The 18,538-nt window shown below is 35.5% G+C and overlaps 1 protein-coding gene across 1 annotated transcript; it reads right to left on the bottom strand.

Annotated features, from left to right (window-relative positions):
- Positions 1 to 3,118: 3,118 nt before the first annotated feature.
- On the bottom strand, positions 3,119 to 12,034 carry LOC120530209 (extracellular calcium-sensing receptor-like). The gene is made up of 7 exons (XM_039754535.1): positions 11,809 to 12,034; positions 10,013 to 10,166; positions 9,516 to 9,807; positions 8,099 to 8,929; positions 7,720 to 7,947; positions 6,243 to 6,366; positions 3,119 to 4,014 (listed from the first exon to the last, which is right to left on the bottom strand). Exons 1-7 carry the CDS (start codon positions 12,032 to 12,034, stop codon positions 3,119 to 3,121), a joined length of 2,751 nt encoding a protein of 916 aa, XP_039610469.1.
- Between the last annotated feature and the right edge of the window lie 6,504 nt (positions 12,035 to 18,538).

Below are 18,538 nucleotides of genomic sequence, written 5' to 3'. Positions count from 1 at the left end.
CAACCTGCTGGAAAACTTCGACCAGTCCATAGTAGGCAGTGTGGTGTTGCATAATACAAGTTGTCCTGGGAAAGCAACCTGAGTGCAAAAGAAGCACAATGCCTGAACAAACTTATCCATCACAGGGCAAACCCTGGACATGCTGGAAGCTTTGTGTAAAAGAAGATGGTGGCAAAATTTAATGTCGTCATGAAAAATCCCCTCCATCAGGCGATCTCTTGGAGTACTTTAAACCCACTCCACCACAGTATACTTCTCAGGTTTTTTTCTGCCCACTGCTATCAGGCAATTTATTGCTTCTATCCAATGTACTCATTAAATGTATGTATGTATGTATGTATTTATCAATTGACTGAATTAATTATCTGTGCTGTGAGGTTGTATTCTTGTTTTTTTTATGTTTCTGCTGCTGTACACATTTGAATTTCCACATAGGATTAATAAAGTTTATCTAATCTAATTTAATCAAATTTTGTTACCACAACCATTACATTAGCTTTAAAATATGTGAGTATGGTCCTAGTGTATGAGATAATAAATAGCAACTAGAAGAATTGCAATTCTAAACCTTAAATTGAATGTCTTATGCAAGAACTTACCTTTACTTTGTAATATCAATTTTTCTCTTTATTTTTGTGTGAATTCTTGCTTTGAATTTCAATAAAGTTTTAAAACAAGCAAGTTGTATGAACTTCTGTAATGCCTTTCTGGTAGTTGTATTTTGAACTATTTAGAGACCCTCAATAAATGCAGCTACATATTGTTTAAAAAATGAAAATGCATAGTTAGTAACTAGAAGACATTTATAACCTTAACCAAATTCTTCCTGGAAACTGCTTATTAAACATTGATAATGTCCCTGTAAGTGGTTTGGGTCATTTATTTTTTATCTAAGTTTTTCAGCTCATTTATATTTTTGAAATCTCCTACCTTAAAATATTGATTTAAGCGTATTATAGAATATTTAAAAAAGACTGAATTCCAGACTTTAATACGGTCATAATTCTTTTGAGCTTCAGATCACAACCAGATAATCAGATTTTTTTATGTAGAATTTCTTGATAAAACTTTATTATCTTTCAGTAACTGCTAACCACTCCCCCAGGGCCAGCAGAATGGCTCTAACACCATGATGCTCCCTCCCAAACATTTCAAGTTAGGATGTGACTTAGTTGCTGGTTGACAAAGTTTTGTTCTCTTTAAACAGAACGGTGTGTACTTACATGAAACGCTTTTAATCGAACATTTTTTCAGCACTATGGAAAATCATGCAAGTGGTCTTACAAACCATGAACAACAATTTGTTTAGTGTTGTGCCTATTCAACACTCATAGACACCCACCTTATGAAGGGCATGGTATAACTGCGCATCATTAGATGTCACTCTAAGGCGGATGTAGAAGAATAATATAGCAGAGTTTTGTGATTGCTTCCTGTATTTTAAAACTTGTGTGTGGCTGTGAGTTGTCATGCTGAAGGGGGATTTCAGCAAATTGCATGACCTCAAACTCTATTTAAATGCTTCTGCAACTTTTTAACATTTGGAATATGCAGATTATGAGTTAATGGTTTGACTACGGTGCATATTATTTTACCACACTCACCCACTGTAAACCCCAAAAAAGTTGGCCAGTACCTTTCCATCTGAAGGGGTAGCCATGCTTTCTCTTGAAACTGGACGAAACGAAATTCAATATCTCTATTTTCACCTCTTGTTCAAAAATATTGATCCATGTGTCATCAAGTTTTTATAGCAAAAAAAGCTTTTAATCTGAGCCTATTAACATTAAGTTAAATCTGAACACATCTTTCTCAGCATAGTTATGTGATTGATTGGAACGCAACGTGTACATACTTGCAATTCCTGAGGAACCGATAATGTTGTTCACGTTTTCCTTGTATACTTAGAGCTCAGATACAAACTTTCTGCTTTAGTCTATTGTTTTTCTTTGATAAGTACATCAGTATTTTTAAGCAATGCCATAATGACTGTAGTTGCTGGGCCACCTGGGTGAGGCACATCTAGAAACTCCTCCAGACCTTTGCCAGAATCAGAAACTTACAACTAATAGTGCTTTTATCAATTGCATTTGATGTCTGTATGTTTTTAAATGTCTGCTGCTGTTTGCTACCAAGTTCTTCTCTGCTACAAGTAGTTCATTCATTGCCCATTCTTTAAAATGCACAACAGCACATGATGCCATTTTGAGGTCCAGCTGTGCATAACTTGGGAAATGTATTGTTCCGAATAACATTTTCCTGTTTATTATGAAAGTACAGAAAGCACAGTTCAGTTTTGGAATATATATAATATTAATTTTATCCTATTTTAATTGAGAGTCGTGTGCAGAGTGGTGCCTCTGAGGCTAGGGATCTGCACTGACAATCGGTTTGAATTGCTGGTTCGAATCCCGTAAATGCCAAAAGAGACTTGTAATTGCTCCATCCTGGGTATGACGTTAATCTGCATCCAGCCCTGCATGTAGGCCCTCCAAACTTTAGGGGAAAACCTCAGGGTTGGTGGCAGAATTGGCACCATAAAAAGCCTCACACTGTTCCATACCACCTTAACTAGTGTGGTACTGAAGTGTCACTTGTTGCATGGCTGCACTTGGGTCCTTATCTGGGACCCTGAGTTGGTTTGTAATGTGGTAGGTGCAGCAATGTACTGTATAAATCAGTGTGGGCTCCTAACCTCTAATTGAGGGTCACTATGGACAAAGACAAGACTTTCCAATTAACCTATCATGCATGATTGTGGATGTTGAAGAAAATCAGAATACCCACGGAAAAACCTGTTCAAACATGGGGAGAATGTTAAAACTTCACACAGTCTGCTGGGACTTTAACCATCGCCTCATCATAAGCTAATGTAATCGAATGCTATGTTGTGATTCAAAGATCTGACTTAAAAATTTCAGAATGAAAATAATACATCAGTAATGCTATAACATGCATTTATTTTGATAAAAACAAGAAAGGACAATCTTAACAGTAAAGTAAATACAACTCAAATTAATACAATAAAGGAAAAAAATATTCCTGTGAATTTAAAATATCACAGGTATCTAAAGTATTGTATTGATCAAATAGTTTTTTTGGACCATATCTCTCAGTTTTACCTCCTCATTACAGCTCTTTTTGTATTTTGCTGTGGTTTAAATATAATAATATAACATTTAGGTGTAAAAATGGCAAAAAGTATTCCAAAACTTGATGCTAAAATTGCAAAAATCTCCACTGCTACTGTGTGCTTCCCTGGAGAGCTTATATAAGCTGGAATAAAAGTTATCCAAACTGTACAGAAAATCAACATACTGAAAGTGATAAATCTGGCTTCATTGAAATTGTCCGGCAAATTCCTTGCAAGAAATGCAATAACAAAGCATACTGCAGCCAATAGGCCAATATATCCCAGAATGAAGCTAAACCCAACTAGTGATCCAAGATCACACTCCAAAATAATTTTAGCAGCTTGGTATTTAGTGTTTTTAGCTGGGATAGGAGGAGCTGTGGATAGCCATACAATACATATCAGAGACTGAACAAAAGTAAAGAAAAAGACGGTGCTTCTTTGTTGGGCAATGCCAAACCATTTCATTGCATTACTACCAGGAAGTGAAGATTTAAATGCCATTATAACTACAATAGTTTTAACCAGAATGCAAGAAACACAGAGAACAAAGCTGATGCCAAACACAACATGTCTCAGCATACAGGTTAGTTTAGAAGGCTGTCCAACAAAGCATAAAGTACAAAGGAAGCACAGAGTTAAAGATGCAAGCAGAAGGAAGCTCAGTTCAGAATTGTTAGCTTTAACTACTGGTGTGCTCCTGAAGTGTATGAATAATCCCAATATAGCAACAGAAAAACAGGCTCCCATTATTGCTACAGTTGTTAATGTGATTCCCATAGGCTCTTCATATGAAAGAAATTCCATTTCCTTCAATAAACACTCATTTCTTCCATAATTAGACCAGAAGTCTTGTGCACATTTTACACATGTTGTTGCATCTGAAAAAAATATATATTATAGTTAAATCTGTTATTTTAGATGATATTTAAGATCCTTTTTAAAGTGCAAGCCATTGCTCATCTGCCAAAAACTAAATTAATACTGTTTTGCTCATATGTTATATAAAATACATTTATTAAAAAATAATAAAAGAAAAATCTCATATGAATTTCTATGGGGCAATATTATCCATTATTTAATTAGTAAACTAAAAACAAGATATAGTTGGAGAGAGATAAGTAGATTAGTAACTCTAGGAAGAAGTCTTCAGCATTCCCCCAGAACATTAGAGGAACACACATTGCCGGCCTTTACCTGTACACACTGGTGTTAAAAAAATTCATGCATTTGCCAGGGTAAACTTTAAATTACTTTTAGACTCCTATCCAGTTCTACTCTGATGTCACTTCTGCCTGGATCTGCTTGCCTTGTGAACAACAACCTGCACCAATTATTTTCATGAAGTGTTATATACCGTTTCCACACAAATCCACAAAGAAAATGATATTTCTGTTTAATTGTAAAAGGGTAATCTATAATAACTGATTAACAAGACAGTAAACTGTAAGGACAATTAGGAGATGTATAACTTGTGTCCCGAGTCTGTTCCCTTGATCTTCTCCCAGTGGGCTGTCTTGTACATCTCCTATAAGAGGTACCCAGGGGGAATGTAATTACTGTACACTTCCAAGTATATATAACTAAAAATTCTGCTCTTGTCTGTCGTACTACTGCTATTGAACCTGACTCTCAGGGCCAGTTTCTCTAGCGCCTTTCAACAGTGAGAAGAACATATGAAACACTCGCTGGCTTTCTCAAAATGAGTGACGCTCGCGAATGTACATGAGAAATAGTGTATCGTCTCATTGGCTCATGAGATGGTGAGAACTTTGAACAGCAGAAGTTTGCACAGCTCTCGTTTAAAATTGGTAGATGGAAAACTGTTAATTTAATATTCGCCATCTGCTTAAGACATCTAAATATTCCCTAGCAGAAACAAACACATTCCATAAATGTGAATGAAAGGCAATGAAGTCTTTGAAATGCATTTATGAAATAAGAATGAAATAAACAGTTAATAAACAATAAACTGTTAATAAACAGGATATTAACCTTTTGCTAAAAGGTAAACTAGACCGCATTGCATCCTGTCCTATTCTTTTTACAGTATTATGAGATACACTAATTATGAATGCTTCCTCAGTAAATTATTCAGTTACTAGTGTTGGCAGGGCTCTGTCAGCAATAGCACCATAGTGTAGAATCATGTTTTAAAGATAAACTGTTAAATGAATCAATTAATGCAGTATTTATAAATTTTTAAGTTTAATATTTCAATGTTTATTATGTTTGAAGGTTGCAGCTCAATTAATCTTAACTGGCCTTTTTTGTACTGTTATAGGCTGTGTGAGGGATGCAGGAAACTAGAGGAGATGAAAAATGAAAAAGAGCCTTTTTTGTGGTGTAAGACAAAAGTGTGGTTGCAATAATAAACTGCTCAAAAGACCTTCTGCTCATGTCTGTGCCTCTAACCTTTATCAAACATGAAAAATAAAAAAAAGCCTTTTTGTGCTATAATGGAAAAGTGTGACTGCAATAATAAACTGCTGAGAGGACCTTCTGCGCATGTCTGTGCCTCTAACTTGTATCAAACAAATTCAGCTTTTTACAGTACTGTATAACATGGCCCTCAATCAGGTTTTTGTGCATAGCAAAATAGTGCTATGTAAACACTTTAAATGTGAATATGGGTCCATGGATTAACCATTAAATGGTTACTTTAACACTGCAAGAGACTATTGAATACTGGCAGTTTTACTTTGACAAATTAGTAGTTTTTCAAATATAGTATGATTAGTCTGATTGGCAACATTTGAACTGGAATTAAATCCTTTACTGTTCCGTTAACTGCTCTACCTTATACTATTATAGTATAACATTATAGGAAATAATTACAGAATTAATTGTTTCTGTATTTTTAGCTAAATTTTGGAAGAGAACGATTATTAGAAAATATCTTAAATATGGTGTTTTCTGTCTTTAGTAATATTCAGTCAGTGTTGTATTAGAGAAATACATTTTGATCTTTTTTCTCTTACTGTTACATATTACATACTCTTACATATATGCAGTTATACACTATGAATTCAGTCAAAATAATGAGTTTACTATTGTGCTTTCTTTGAAGTGTTATATTTATATTCGGTCATTTGCCCGTAGCACTCACCTACTTGACTGCTGACCTCTCCATCTGAGCAAGCAATGCAATCAAAACAGCAAATTGGTTCTCCTTTTCGTGGCGCTTTTCTTGTGCCAGGCAAACAGCTGCTACTGCAGACTGAGACTGGAGCCTAAATGGAACCGAAGCTTTGTTATTAGCAATATGGTACCTTCATAAATACAGGATAATAAAAAATGAAAGATGACATGACCATTTTTGCTTTTACAGTAAAAGCAACATCAAGTTATTTTAGTAGGATGAAGATTGTATATTTAAACTGTTATTTGATAGATTAAAATCTATCAGTGAGGAAACCTTAAATTCCTCTAAACATTTTTAAATATGTTAATATTTCTTTTATTGTTTGAAACTTTATATAAATTGCAAAATTATCTGATTTTGGAAAAAAAAAAACAGCAGACCACCAAATATCTAATAAATTCCTTTATCATTAAAATAAATAAATAACTACAAATAAAAGCACAGCTAGAACAACTTTATAATACTAAATAAACAGATTGGGTATATTAACTGTAGTATATTGTGGGACATCTAGCCTGCTTCTCTTCATCTACACCTTTAAAATTTCTTCATCATTAGTGTTATGTGGCCTGCTTTTCCATCCACTGTAAAGTTAAAGAGTCCTACAAAAGTCAATGCAGTACTTTAAAGCTTCCACTTCTTCTGGAGAAGCCTCTTCTAAGATATGGATTAACAACTCTACAGTGCTCTCTTGCAACCCATAGCAATAGTGTACTTATGAGCTCTGGCACCAGATTAAAAGCAGAGATACATTAAAAAAACTGTTCTTAACATTCATCCATTTTCCAACCTGTTGAATCTGAAAACACAGGGGTCTGCGGGAGCCAATCCCATGGCACAAGGCAGGAACCAATCCTGGGCAGGGTGCCAACCCACCACAGGACACACACAAACACCAAGCACACACTAGGGCCAATTTAGAATCACCAATCCACCTAACCGGCATGTCTTTGGACTGTGGGAGGAAACCGGAGCGCCCGGAGGAAACCCACACAGACATGGGGAGAACATGCAAACTCCACACAGGGAGGAACCGGGAAGCAAACCCGGGTCTCCTAACTGCAAGGCAGCAGCGCTACCACTGTGCCACCCTGTTCTTAACATGTCTGCTCTTTATTGTAGACAGAGGGCTGAAACAGTTTGTCATATCTTGACCTGGAGTGAGCACCCTCTCAAATACCTGTTACACTGTGTAGTGATCTTTGTACCAAGTGTAAATTATAAAAAAAAAACTGATCTGCGTTAGCAGCCAACCTCATGCCACTCACACGGGTTCAACCCACCCTGACTGATCTCTCTTGCTCTCTCTCTCTCTTTTTTTGTCTCTCTTACAGACAGACAGATAGATAGATAGATAGATAGATAGATAGATAGATAGATAGATAGATAGATAGATAGATAGATAGATAGATAGATAGATAGATAGATTAAATCAACATACCTTTCCATTTTCAAAGTTCCAAAAGATTTTATCTTCCTTAAGTGATATTTTCTGTTCAGCAGGTTTTGATTCATCATAGACACCAATGGTATTAATTGCCACTGTTCCTTGGTCAGTCATTTGCCAGTTTACAATGTCATAAATTGCAATAGCATCTCCATTTTCATCAAATGCCACCCTTTCTCCCAGGTGGTTTGTGAAGTTTACTTTTTTCAAATAATGCAGAAGCTTTAACAAACAGATTATGAATGCAGTTCTTATTATAAAGTATTTTCTAGACTTAATGACTCAATAATGAGGATAAAATTAAACCAGAACAAGTTAATACTAATATGTTATATATAAACTTTATGTTTAAGCATTAAATTAAAAACATTACCTGCCCTGGCTGTGCACTTTTGATATCTGCACAAGAACGGTTTTGAAAGGGGCCATTTCCATTTTCACAATTCATTAAGTTGTGTAGGGCTTGTGCAATGGCATACACAGCTTTATAAACATTATAGGAAGACCGCAGTTCGGAAACATCACCATAGGCAGATTTAACACTGTTCATGTCTTCTGTTCCAGTACAAATTTTGCTGCTTAACAGTATGGATTCATTCTGTTCTCTTATACTTTGGGGAAATTTGCATTTAAATAATTCTTCCCAAAACTGGATGACCAATCTATTATTAGAATTAAAATCAGGATGTGAATTAAGCAAAAAGTTTTCCAGCTTTGGTATCTCACCTCTGCGAACAGCAATGCCTATTGTTCCACCAAAGGAGGCAAAGTTCTCTTTACTTGCTAATAAAGACGATGTACTCCAAGCTTCACTTGCAATCCACTGCCTGCCAGTAATATTCTGGTAAATGACTTCTGTAACCAAAGCATTTAATTCAATTTCACCTGAAAAGGCAACAATAACTTTTGCAGTAGACAGTTTGATGGTATTCACTATTTGAAGAATTTTTACTTTTCTGTACACAGTTGGAATAGTTTCTATAAAGGCTATGCAGCCAAACTGGTTGACTTCTTCCATGAAGATCTTAATTGCATTTTGTCCATAATCATCATCACTTGCTATGGCGCCTATCCATATCCATCTGTATTGCTTAATAATTTGAATTATGGCTTTAACTTGAAATGCATCACTTGGAATTGTCCTGAAAAATGAGGGAAACTCCTGTTTATTGCTTAAGCAGGAGCATGTGGCATAATGGCTGACCTAAAAATAAAGGGAAAAATATCATTATCCATCAATTTTTAAATATACATGCCCATTTAAGACTCAAGATCAAGTATGGACTGGAAAAAAATGTATGCAGAAAGTCTTTAACTAAACATAATGTGTAACTGAAACATAAGTAAAAAATGGAAACACTCTTTTGATGTAAGTAGTGCGATGTAATTGTTAATACTTTTCTATCATTTTGGGTACTTTAAAATACAGTAATAGTGTTATACTAACTTTGCCATAATTTTTTTGATTTTGTGTGCTTATAAGAAAGCTATATATAAAATTGTAGACAATATACTGACATATTCAACAACTGTTGTTAGATATTACTACTATTAACTAATTCTCTGTTTAGAGGAAAGAAATAAATAAAAAGTGATCTAAAAGCATTGATTGAAAAGTAAATGAGAAATATCAAAGTCAGTAAAAATCAGTTCTGAAAACATTTTTGAATAAAGAAAATTAAAGTTAATCAGTTTGAAAAATGAAGATATGCAATAGAATAACAGATTAACTATATCCAGTGGAAATTATCACAGAATTATAAAAGCTAAAAAAGTAAAAAGAAATCTACCATAGGTACACGAAAAAGACTCAAAATCCTTGACATAGCAATAGAATGGGATGATAGAGGATCTCCTAGAACTGCAAGAACAGGAGGAGACTTGCTGCAGTCTTCAGGAGTCATGTTTGCTTCAAGCCCCGTTAAAAGAGAAATGGCTGCTCTCAGAGCGATTGGAAGGGTTACGCAATTGTCATACATTCTATATCCCAGAGTTATGTTTGGCAGAAGAGTCTGGTCCTTGTTAATTTCCTCAATAGCAAAGATCATGGTTTGAATCCGCTGAAATTCTGAAATTTCAAAACTGTCAAAAGACAAATATAGTACATTACAGAAATGATTAATCTGTTTACAGTATTCAGAGGATTACCTCATAGAGTACCATTAAAATAAATATAGCATTTTGCTACTGCCATTTGATACAGGTTTTTGATTATTTTCTAATATCTTAAATGTACTCTAAATAAAATTCAACTATGATTATTGAAATGAGTCTTTCTTTGTCTTACCCATTGCAGTGCCACTGCTGAGGCTTAAATCTGAATGACAAATCTGGAATTACAGTTTTAAAGCTTAATACAAAAATACCTCCTAAAATAATATCTCCATACTTATACAATCCATTTAAATCAAACTGATCTAAAAGTTTGCATGTGTGTTGTACTTCTCCAAGAGCATTCAGAATTAAATAAAAAATAACACATGTACAAACAAAGAATTTCATCCTTGCAGATTGGCAAATGCAAATATGGTTTATGAAGCAATCTTTCTTATATATACTTTACTGGTAGTCTCCTGAGGGAAGTGTTCAAATCAGAGGTCTCAGAAGTGATAAGTCCCATAAAGACAAAATGAAAAATTCCACAATTTGAAAGAAAGAAAGCATTAGAAAAAAATCACTTTAAATTATGTCATTTTTATTGAATGGGAAATGATAGATAGATAGATAGATAGATAGATAGATAGATAGATAGATAGATAGATAGATAGATAGATAGATAGATAGATAGATAGATACTTTATTAATCCCAAGGGGGAATTCACATATACATATCAACATATACATATGCATATCAACACTTTATTTTTGAAATAGTGATAAACGAGAATCATCGTGGATTACAGAGGAGCATGCCAGCTTTAATAAGGCGCTGTAAAAAGATGTAAGCCTTACAGTTACTCCCAGCTGGCAACTTTCAGTTTGTCAAATACCATTTACCATTCTCCATTTGCCATTCTAAATTCTCAGTCACACATTGTCAGTGTTCTCATTCACATATTGTTTAGCTATTATTCAGATTAGCAATTTGACCTGTTATAATTTCTCCGGAAGTTGTAATACATAAAATGTAGTCATTGAGCCAGACTGTAATCTATTGCTGCCTTTATTCACTACAGAACCTTCAGGTCCACACTCTCTTCTTTTTCAGTTAAGACCTTAGTTGGCCACAGGATACCAAGGAATCCTTATGTGGTTATTTACCTAGTAGATCTGACCAAATTTATGTCCACATGCCCAAATATAATTCCTTGACCCAAAACACCAAACTCTTCCAGAGGGTTTTATTAAATGCCTTGTATGCATTTAGTCTACAGCCATATTTGTGAACAGCACCGATGATCTACTCATACTGTATGTTCCTCTAATGCTGCTTTTCCAGAAATTAGAGTACAGCTAGCCCAGTTTTAGGGTTTTCCATTTACAAGCAAAAAATTTTAAAAAAGGCATTGTCTTCCAGCTTCTTTGATATTCGTCTCAACACAAAGCAACATGTTCGATTGAGCTGAACATTGTCATCTTAAAGTTTAGGAACAAAGGGTGCTGTAAAATTTCACATGTTGTACCAAATAGGGAAATAGAGAATACAATACAGAGAAATAGGGAATAAAAAACAAAGTAGTAGTAAAAGATTAGCAACTCACAAATCATGCTGTCAGAGCAGAGAGATGTTGCACTAGGGTTAGTAATCTGCCTATTTATGTTGATGCTCACATTTAATTATTGAATATGTGCACAAAATCTAGATTTTTGACAGAATATTCATACATTAAACAAGTTTAAAAAAAAAAACAACATAAAATATTATATTTCTTAACTGCACTACTATGCCTGGGGCGAGTTTATCCCTGACTGGAGGCTTGGCAATTTGTTCACCTCAAATATAGTTTATTATGCAACAAAATACTCTCATTAACCTCTCAGTCTCACTCTCTATTTATATTTCTGCAAGTAGACTTTTCCTCAGCTCATGTCACAACTCTGAACAGAGCACGTATGTGGCAGTAACCGACCTTTAAACCACACCTAGGAGACTTAGAAAGCAATCCCAAGAATCATTCCTGGCCTCAAGAATAACCATGAGGCTACTTTGACCATACCACCTGACCTCCTCAAGCATCTCTTCCTGCACTTCATTCTTTATGGCTGCTAGACTTACTGCTCTCTGTAACATGCAAGGTTCTTCTTCATTTAGGCAAAAACATTTGAAGAGTTTAGAGGGTTTCGTCTGGACTTCAGCAAAGTCCTCCATGTACCTCTCTCTTAATATAACACCTAAACAGAAATTACTTCCTGAACATCATTTTCTCACTGAGGGTAAAGTGTAAATATCTTACATTATGTTTTGGAGATATTTTGTGTGAGTTTAGCCAGTATAGCCTCAGCAACAGAAATCAGTAAAAAGTGTAGGACATTGGTTAAATTGTTTTTTGCAAACTTTGTTTAAAAAAAAAAAACAAACTTACAATATTCCATGAATATGTTTATTATTCCTTTGTTCTCCCCAACTGTATTTCCTGCTGCATCATTAATCTTTATTATTACAATGAGAACTTCCTGTCTATGTATTTGTTGATCTTAGATTAGATTAGATTATTCATTTATAAAAGCACATTTAAAAGAACAGAGGTTGCGCCAAAGTGCTGTAAAAAGAACCATTAAAATAAATACAATGCAAACAATCATAGGGCAGCACGGAGGCGCAGTGTTAACGCTTTTGCCTTGCAGTTAGGAGTCCCGGGTTCGCTTCCCGGGTCCTCCCTGCGTGGAGTTTGCATGTTCTCCCCGTGTCTGTGTGGGTTTCCTCTGGGCGCTCCGGTTTCCTCCCACAGTCCAGAGACATGCCGGTTAGGTGTTAGGCCCTAGTGTGTGCTTGGTGTGTTTGTGTGTATCCTGTGATGGGTTGGCACCCTGCCCAGGATTGGTTCCCACCTTGTGCCCTGTGTTGGCTGGGATTGGCTCCAGCAGACTCCCGTGACCCTGTGTTTGGATTCAGCGGGTTGGAAAATGGATGGATGGACAATCATACAGAAGCAGATTAATAAAACAACCAATTATAACATCCACTACAATCCCATTATATATAGTGAAATGCAGAAGAAAACAAGTAGGTCTTAAGACAGCTTTAAAAACCTCGATAGAGGATGAAGACTTGATGTAAAAAGGCAAGTCATTCCAAAGCCTTGGAGCAATAACTGAGAAAGCTCCCCTAGACTTCAGCTGAGATCTTGAAACTACAAGGAATAGTTGTCTAGATCACCTCAGTGGCCTTGGTGCCACATAGGGGTGAAGGAGGTCATAGATATATTTTGGAGTGAGACCATGCAAGGCTTTAAAAACAAACAAGATTTTAATATCAAAGCAACACCTCACCGGTAGCCAGTGGAGAGAGGCTAAAATGGGGGAGATATGATCATTTTTTCGACCCAATTAAGAATCTAGGTGCAGTGTTTTGAACCAGCTGAAGGTGTGGCAGAGCAGATTTTGGCAGCCCCACATATAAGGAATTACAATAATCTAGGCGAGATGTAATAAAGGCATGAATGACTGTTTCCCAGTCCTTCTGTGAAAGAAAGGATTTTAGTTTAGAAATTTGCCTCAGTTGGTGAAAAATTGGACTTTAGTTAGTGACAACTCGAAGATGATACCTAGGTTTCTGACAACATTAGGAATCATTGTTGAAGAGGAACCTAACTGAGTGCTAATTTCAACTGCATATGCGGTAGGCCTTAAAATAATGACCTCTGTTTTATTTTCGTTTAATTGTAAGAAAGATTGTGCCATCCAATATTTAATATCCTCAAAGCATTTCAACAGCTTTTTTAGAGATGAAGTGATGTCAGGACTAACTTTAAGGTACAGCTGCATATGATCAGTATAACAATGACACTCAACATCATGTTTGTAAAAGATGGCCCTCAAGGGGAGCAGATAAAAGGAAAATAGAAGGGGAGCCAGGACAGAACCTTGAGGGATGCCTTGTGTGAGAAGAGCTGGCTGAGAGAAATTCCCATCTATGTTAACAGACATAGATCTACCTTTAAGGTAGGACTCAAACTATTTCAATGCACAGCCTTGAATGCCTACTTCATCTTCAAGCTGTTTTAACAGAACTCCATGGTCCACTGTGTCAAATGCTGCAATCAGATCCAGTAAGACTATGATTGCAGAAGAGAAGGTTAATAGAATATCATTTGTCACCTTCAGCAAAGTTGATTCAGTACTATGATGTTTTTTTAAAACCTGACTGAAATACATCATATACATTGTTATCCACAAGATATGAAAGTAACTGCAAAGAAACCACGAGCACAGGCTCGCGTGCTGAAGAGAGAGAGAGAAAGAGCGCGCAGGCTCCCCTGCAGCTGAGCGGGGAGCCTGGGTGTTTGTCTCAGTGTTATTCAGTGTTTTTAAATTTAGTTTAGTATTACACTGTGCATTCTATGGTATAATTAACTATTTTTGTGCTTAAAAATCTCTAAAGAAAATATATTTCAATGCAGTTTGTACGGTCTGGAACTTATTTACATACAATCCTATGGGGGAAATTACTTCGGGTCACGACCAAATTGGGTTACGACCAGAGTTTTGGAACAAATTATGGTCGTGAACTGAGGTTCCACTGTATTGGCTTGAGAATGATAGAAGGAAAACTTGTAGTCAAAAAAATGTATTCTATGATCTGTGTAGAAATCCTAAGACAGCATTTTCTTAAATGACTGTCTGTGACTGATTACATATTGTTATTGTCATGAATGTCCAATTACTAGTGCTTCTTACTCTTGAACAATACTTGCACTGTAGAATTTAAAAGAATAATTACTTTTGTTAGAGGTTCATTTGTGGTATGATTCATTTCCTGACAGTATTCCACTACTACCATCTGTCCATCAATCCAATACCAAATTTTCTTAATCCAGTTCAGGTTTTGACTTTAACAGGAAGGAGTAATTAAGAAAGGCCTTTTAAAGATAGCTTTAGGCAAGCAGAAAGTTGGAAAGCTACATTGAAGCAAAAGGACAGCGATCTATCAAAGGGTGAGTACATTCACTTTTTGGCAATTTAAAATATCAAATCATCTGGAGTGCATTTCCTGAAAACAATGAATCTCACACATTAATGAGCAACTTTGTTACACATGTACATAACGATTAAGCTATGTCTTCTTGCATTTCCCTAAATATTACTTAATCTATCTCTTCATGAGTGACTGTAAAGTAGTACTTTATGAAATCCTCAGATAATGCTGTGTACAAAAAAACATCTCAGATCAATTGAAAAATGATTGACATGATGTTTCTGGTACTTCAGTGGGATGAAATAAAGTTGCAAAAACTAATATGAAGTAAGCATGACATCATAGTTTAATAAATAAGACAATATAAATAGGAAGAATGTTTGACACCTGTTGTTCTAAGATGAACATATCTATACTAATAAAAGGCAAAGCCCTCACTGACTGACTGGCTGACTCACTCACTCACTCACTCACTGACTCATCACTAATTCTCCAAGTTCCCGTATGGGTAGAAGGCTGAGATTTGGCAGGCGCATTCCTTACAGCTTACTTACAAAAGTTGGGCAGGTTTCATTTCGAAATTCTACGCGTAATGGTCATAACTGGAAGCTATTTTTCTCCATATAATTTAATGGAGTTGAGCTGGATGGCCGTAGGGGGCGGAGTTTCGTGTGACATCATCTTGCCTCCTACATAAGTACGTAGAGAACAAGGAAGACCTCCAAACAGCGCTGAACTAAAAGAGCCATTTCGCAATTGAGAAGGCAGAAAAAGATTATGAAGCAAGTGATGCATACAAGCGTATTCATAAATACAAGCATATTCATAAGTACAGCTACTGCGGAAACAAAGCACGGCGTGAACCGTAAGTTTATATTAAGTTTATAGACACACTCCCGCTGCCGTTTGTCATGACGGTATTTGCGAGATACAAGTTTACTGAGAAGCCACGAGGTATAAACGAGACTTTGGATCACTTTGTAACGGAGTTAAAATTGCTGTAGCAAGAACCTGAACAAAACGTTAATGTTTTACTTTTAATAACTTATAGACTACATTTTATTTTTTTCCCTTGCACTCAGTGAGCGAGGCCAATGCATATTCATAAGTGCAGCTACTGCGGAAACAAAGCACGGCATGAACCGTAAGTTTACATTAAGTTTATAGATACACTCCCGCTGCCGTTTGTCATGCCTACGACGAATGACGGTATTCGCGACATACAAGTTTACTGAGAAGACACGAGGTATAAACGAAACTTTGGATCACTTTGTAACAGAGTTAAATTTGCTGTAGCAAGAAACTGAACAAAACGTTAATGTTTTACTTTTAATAACTTATAGACTACATTTTATTTTTTTCCCTTGCACTCAGTGAGCGAGGCCAATGCATATTCATAAGTGCAGCTACTGCGGAAACAAAGCACGGCGTGAACCGTAAGTTTACATTAAGTTTATAGACACACTCCCGCTGCCGTTTGTCATGCCTACGACGAATGACGGTATTCGCGACATACAAGTTTACTGAGAAGACACGAGGTATAAACGAGACTTTTGATCACTTTGTAACGGAGTTAAAATTGCTGTAGCAAGAAACTTTTAAGTGCCGGGTCTTAGCTAACATTAAATAAACACATCCTCCAAATACGAACCTGATTGCAAGAAATAATGATGATCAAATCCTTGATGACAGCAACACTCACAAAACAATTACTGTACAGTATATTGACAATCATGTTACGTTATTTTTAAAATGTTCCCTTTTCTTAGCACAAGCACAGCTGAGAAGCTTCGATGCATGTACTCCATAATGCGTTAAAAAAAATAACGCATTTAATCACACTTTCAATTCAAGCAAGGGGAACTTTTGTCAATGCATGATTTCCTGGTACATCGACAGTCCCGCCGCTCCCTATACGCAGAGTACGCAGTCTGCGTAGGTAACCAACTTCTAGGGGGGCACCATCCCAGCTGCTCAAAAAAAATCGTTTTTATATATTATAATAATAAATAAATATTAATAATATACATATGCAAATAAAAATATAAACGTATATATTGCATTTTACGGTGAACGCAGAGTAGGCTAAGCACACGTGATGACACGCGCCCTAACCTCTGTTACGGCTGCCTATTTGGCCAAAAATGATAATAATTGAACAATATGCCTGCTCATGGAAAGAGACATCAACAGTCCGGCGCTGAGAAACAAAAGAAAAAAAAAAGCCCAAGATGAAGCCCGTGCATGTAACCAAATCTCTGGATTGCTAAGCGCATAGCAGTGACGCTCCCTGTACCTGTTGCCTCTGCTGAGCGAAGTTTTTCTAAAATGAAGCTCATCAAAATGTACTTGCGCTCATGTATGGCACAAGAGCGCATGAGCGGTCTGGCAATTGTCAGCATCAACTCTGAATTAGCAAAGGCTTTATCATATGAAGAGCTCATTTACGACTTTGCCTCAAGAAAAAGCAGAAGTGTGCCTTTGTAAATTTTGAACTTTGGAAAGCTCCAGCAGATGACAGTGTTGATTTTATTTCAGTTTATTATTGTTTATTTTATTTATTATAAATGTTTTAGTTAAAGTGTAATTTTAGTTTGTATTTTTTGCTGTAGAGCTACAATTGTAATTTATAAATTATACAATTTATTTTATTTGAGTATTTACTTTTATTTGAGTAAAATTATATATATATATATATATATATATATATATATATATATATATATATATATATAGTATAAAGTAAAAGTAAATTTCTGCTTAGGGCACCCATTTGGTCAGCAGCGGCCCTGTACATCAATTACATTGATGCACGCATCAGAGCTAAAAAAATGTTACAGTCGGAATAAAGTGCGTTCCTAAGACTGATCGGGGGAAAATTTCATTTCAAAAGACTACCCGATGGAAGCCTTGATAAAAGCATGGTTTTCTGCACACTGAAAAGCAAGCAAAATTAGATGCATTACAGAAAGCAGACTTTGTGGCTCTTACTGGGGATCATTGGACTTCCGTGACCGTTAGTAATTCTAATTACATCTAATTACAAAATGTTTAATGATCACACTGTTTTAGCCTAATGTACAAAATAATTTTGGCTAAGGTTACTCAGAGTTTAAAGATGAAGCTGGTCAAATTACCTTTTATGTTTCTGCCTTATTTTTTTAAGAAGAAAAACTGCACTTTATGTTGAAATTTTGGTTATTATTATTTAAAGACAATACCATTCTGAAAATGTACTTAAAGTACTTAAAATACCACTTTATTTTTAAGTCTGCCCAATTTTAGCCAGGGATGATATTTTTGTTTCTGTTTTGAATTGAAATGCAGTTTAAAAGCATTTTTTTTCAGAAATTAAAAGAGCTTGAGTTTACAACATTCATGTCCATGTCTATTATTTGATTCTGTTGCCCACTAAAACCCTTTTAAATTAAAAAAAAACATTTGCGATTTGGGGCAAATTTTCATGTGTGATTATATACGATTAATCAAGATTAATTATTACACAGCTTCTAATTAATTAGATTAATTTTTTTAATCTAGTCCCACCCCTAATATATATATGTAGATTTGTATATATATGTGTATATACAGTATATATGTACGGTATATGTATATATATGTGTGTGTGTATATGTGTGTGTGTATATATATATGTGTATATATATGTATATATATATATGTAAATGTATATATGTATATGTTGTGGCAGTAGGGGGCGCTAGTGCTCCCTTGAACCCT

Source organism: Polypterus senegalus, chromosome 1 (genome assembly GCF_016835505.1).
Source record: "Polypterus senegalus isolate Bchr_013 chromosome 1, ASM1683550v1, whole genome shotgun sequence".
Lineage (NCBI taxonomy): Eukaryota > Metazoa > Chordata > Cladistia > Polypteriformes > Polypteridae > Polypterus > Polypterus senegalus.
The sequence above is the reverse complement of the archived record's forward strand: the minus strand, read 5'-3'. Positions and strand labels throughout refer to the sequence as shown.

Bases quoted from the DNA above. Each gene is read 5' to 3' on its own strand.
- LOC120530209 (XM_039754535.1), bottom strand. From the start codon at position 12,034: ATGGAGGACTTTGCTGAAGTCCAGACGAAACCCTCTAAACTCTTCAAA. The intron at 8,930-9,515 runs GTAGATTTCTTT...CTTTATTTTTAG, and splicing joins GTCTTTTTCGTGTACCTATG to GTCAGCCATTATGCCACATG. The intron at 6,367-7,719 runs GTATGTTGATTT...GGTTCCATTTAG, and splicing joins GGAACTTTGAAAATGGAAAG to GCTCCAGTCTCAGTCTGCAG.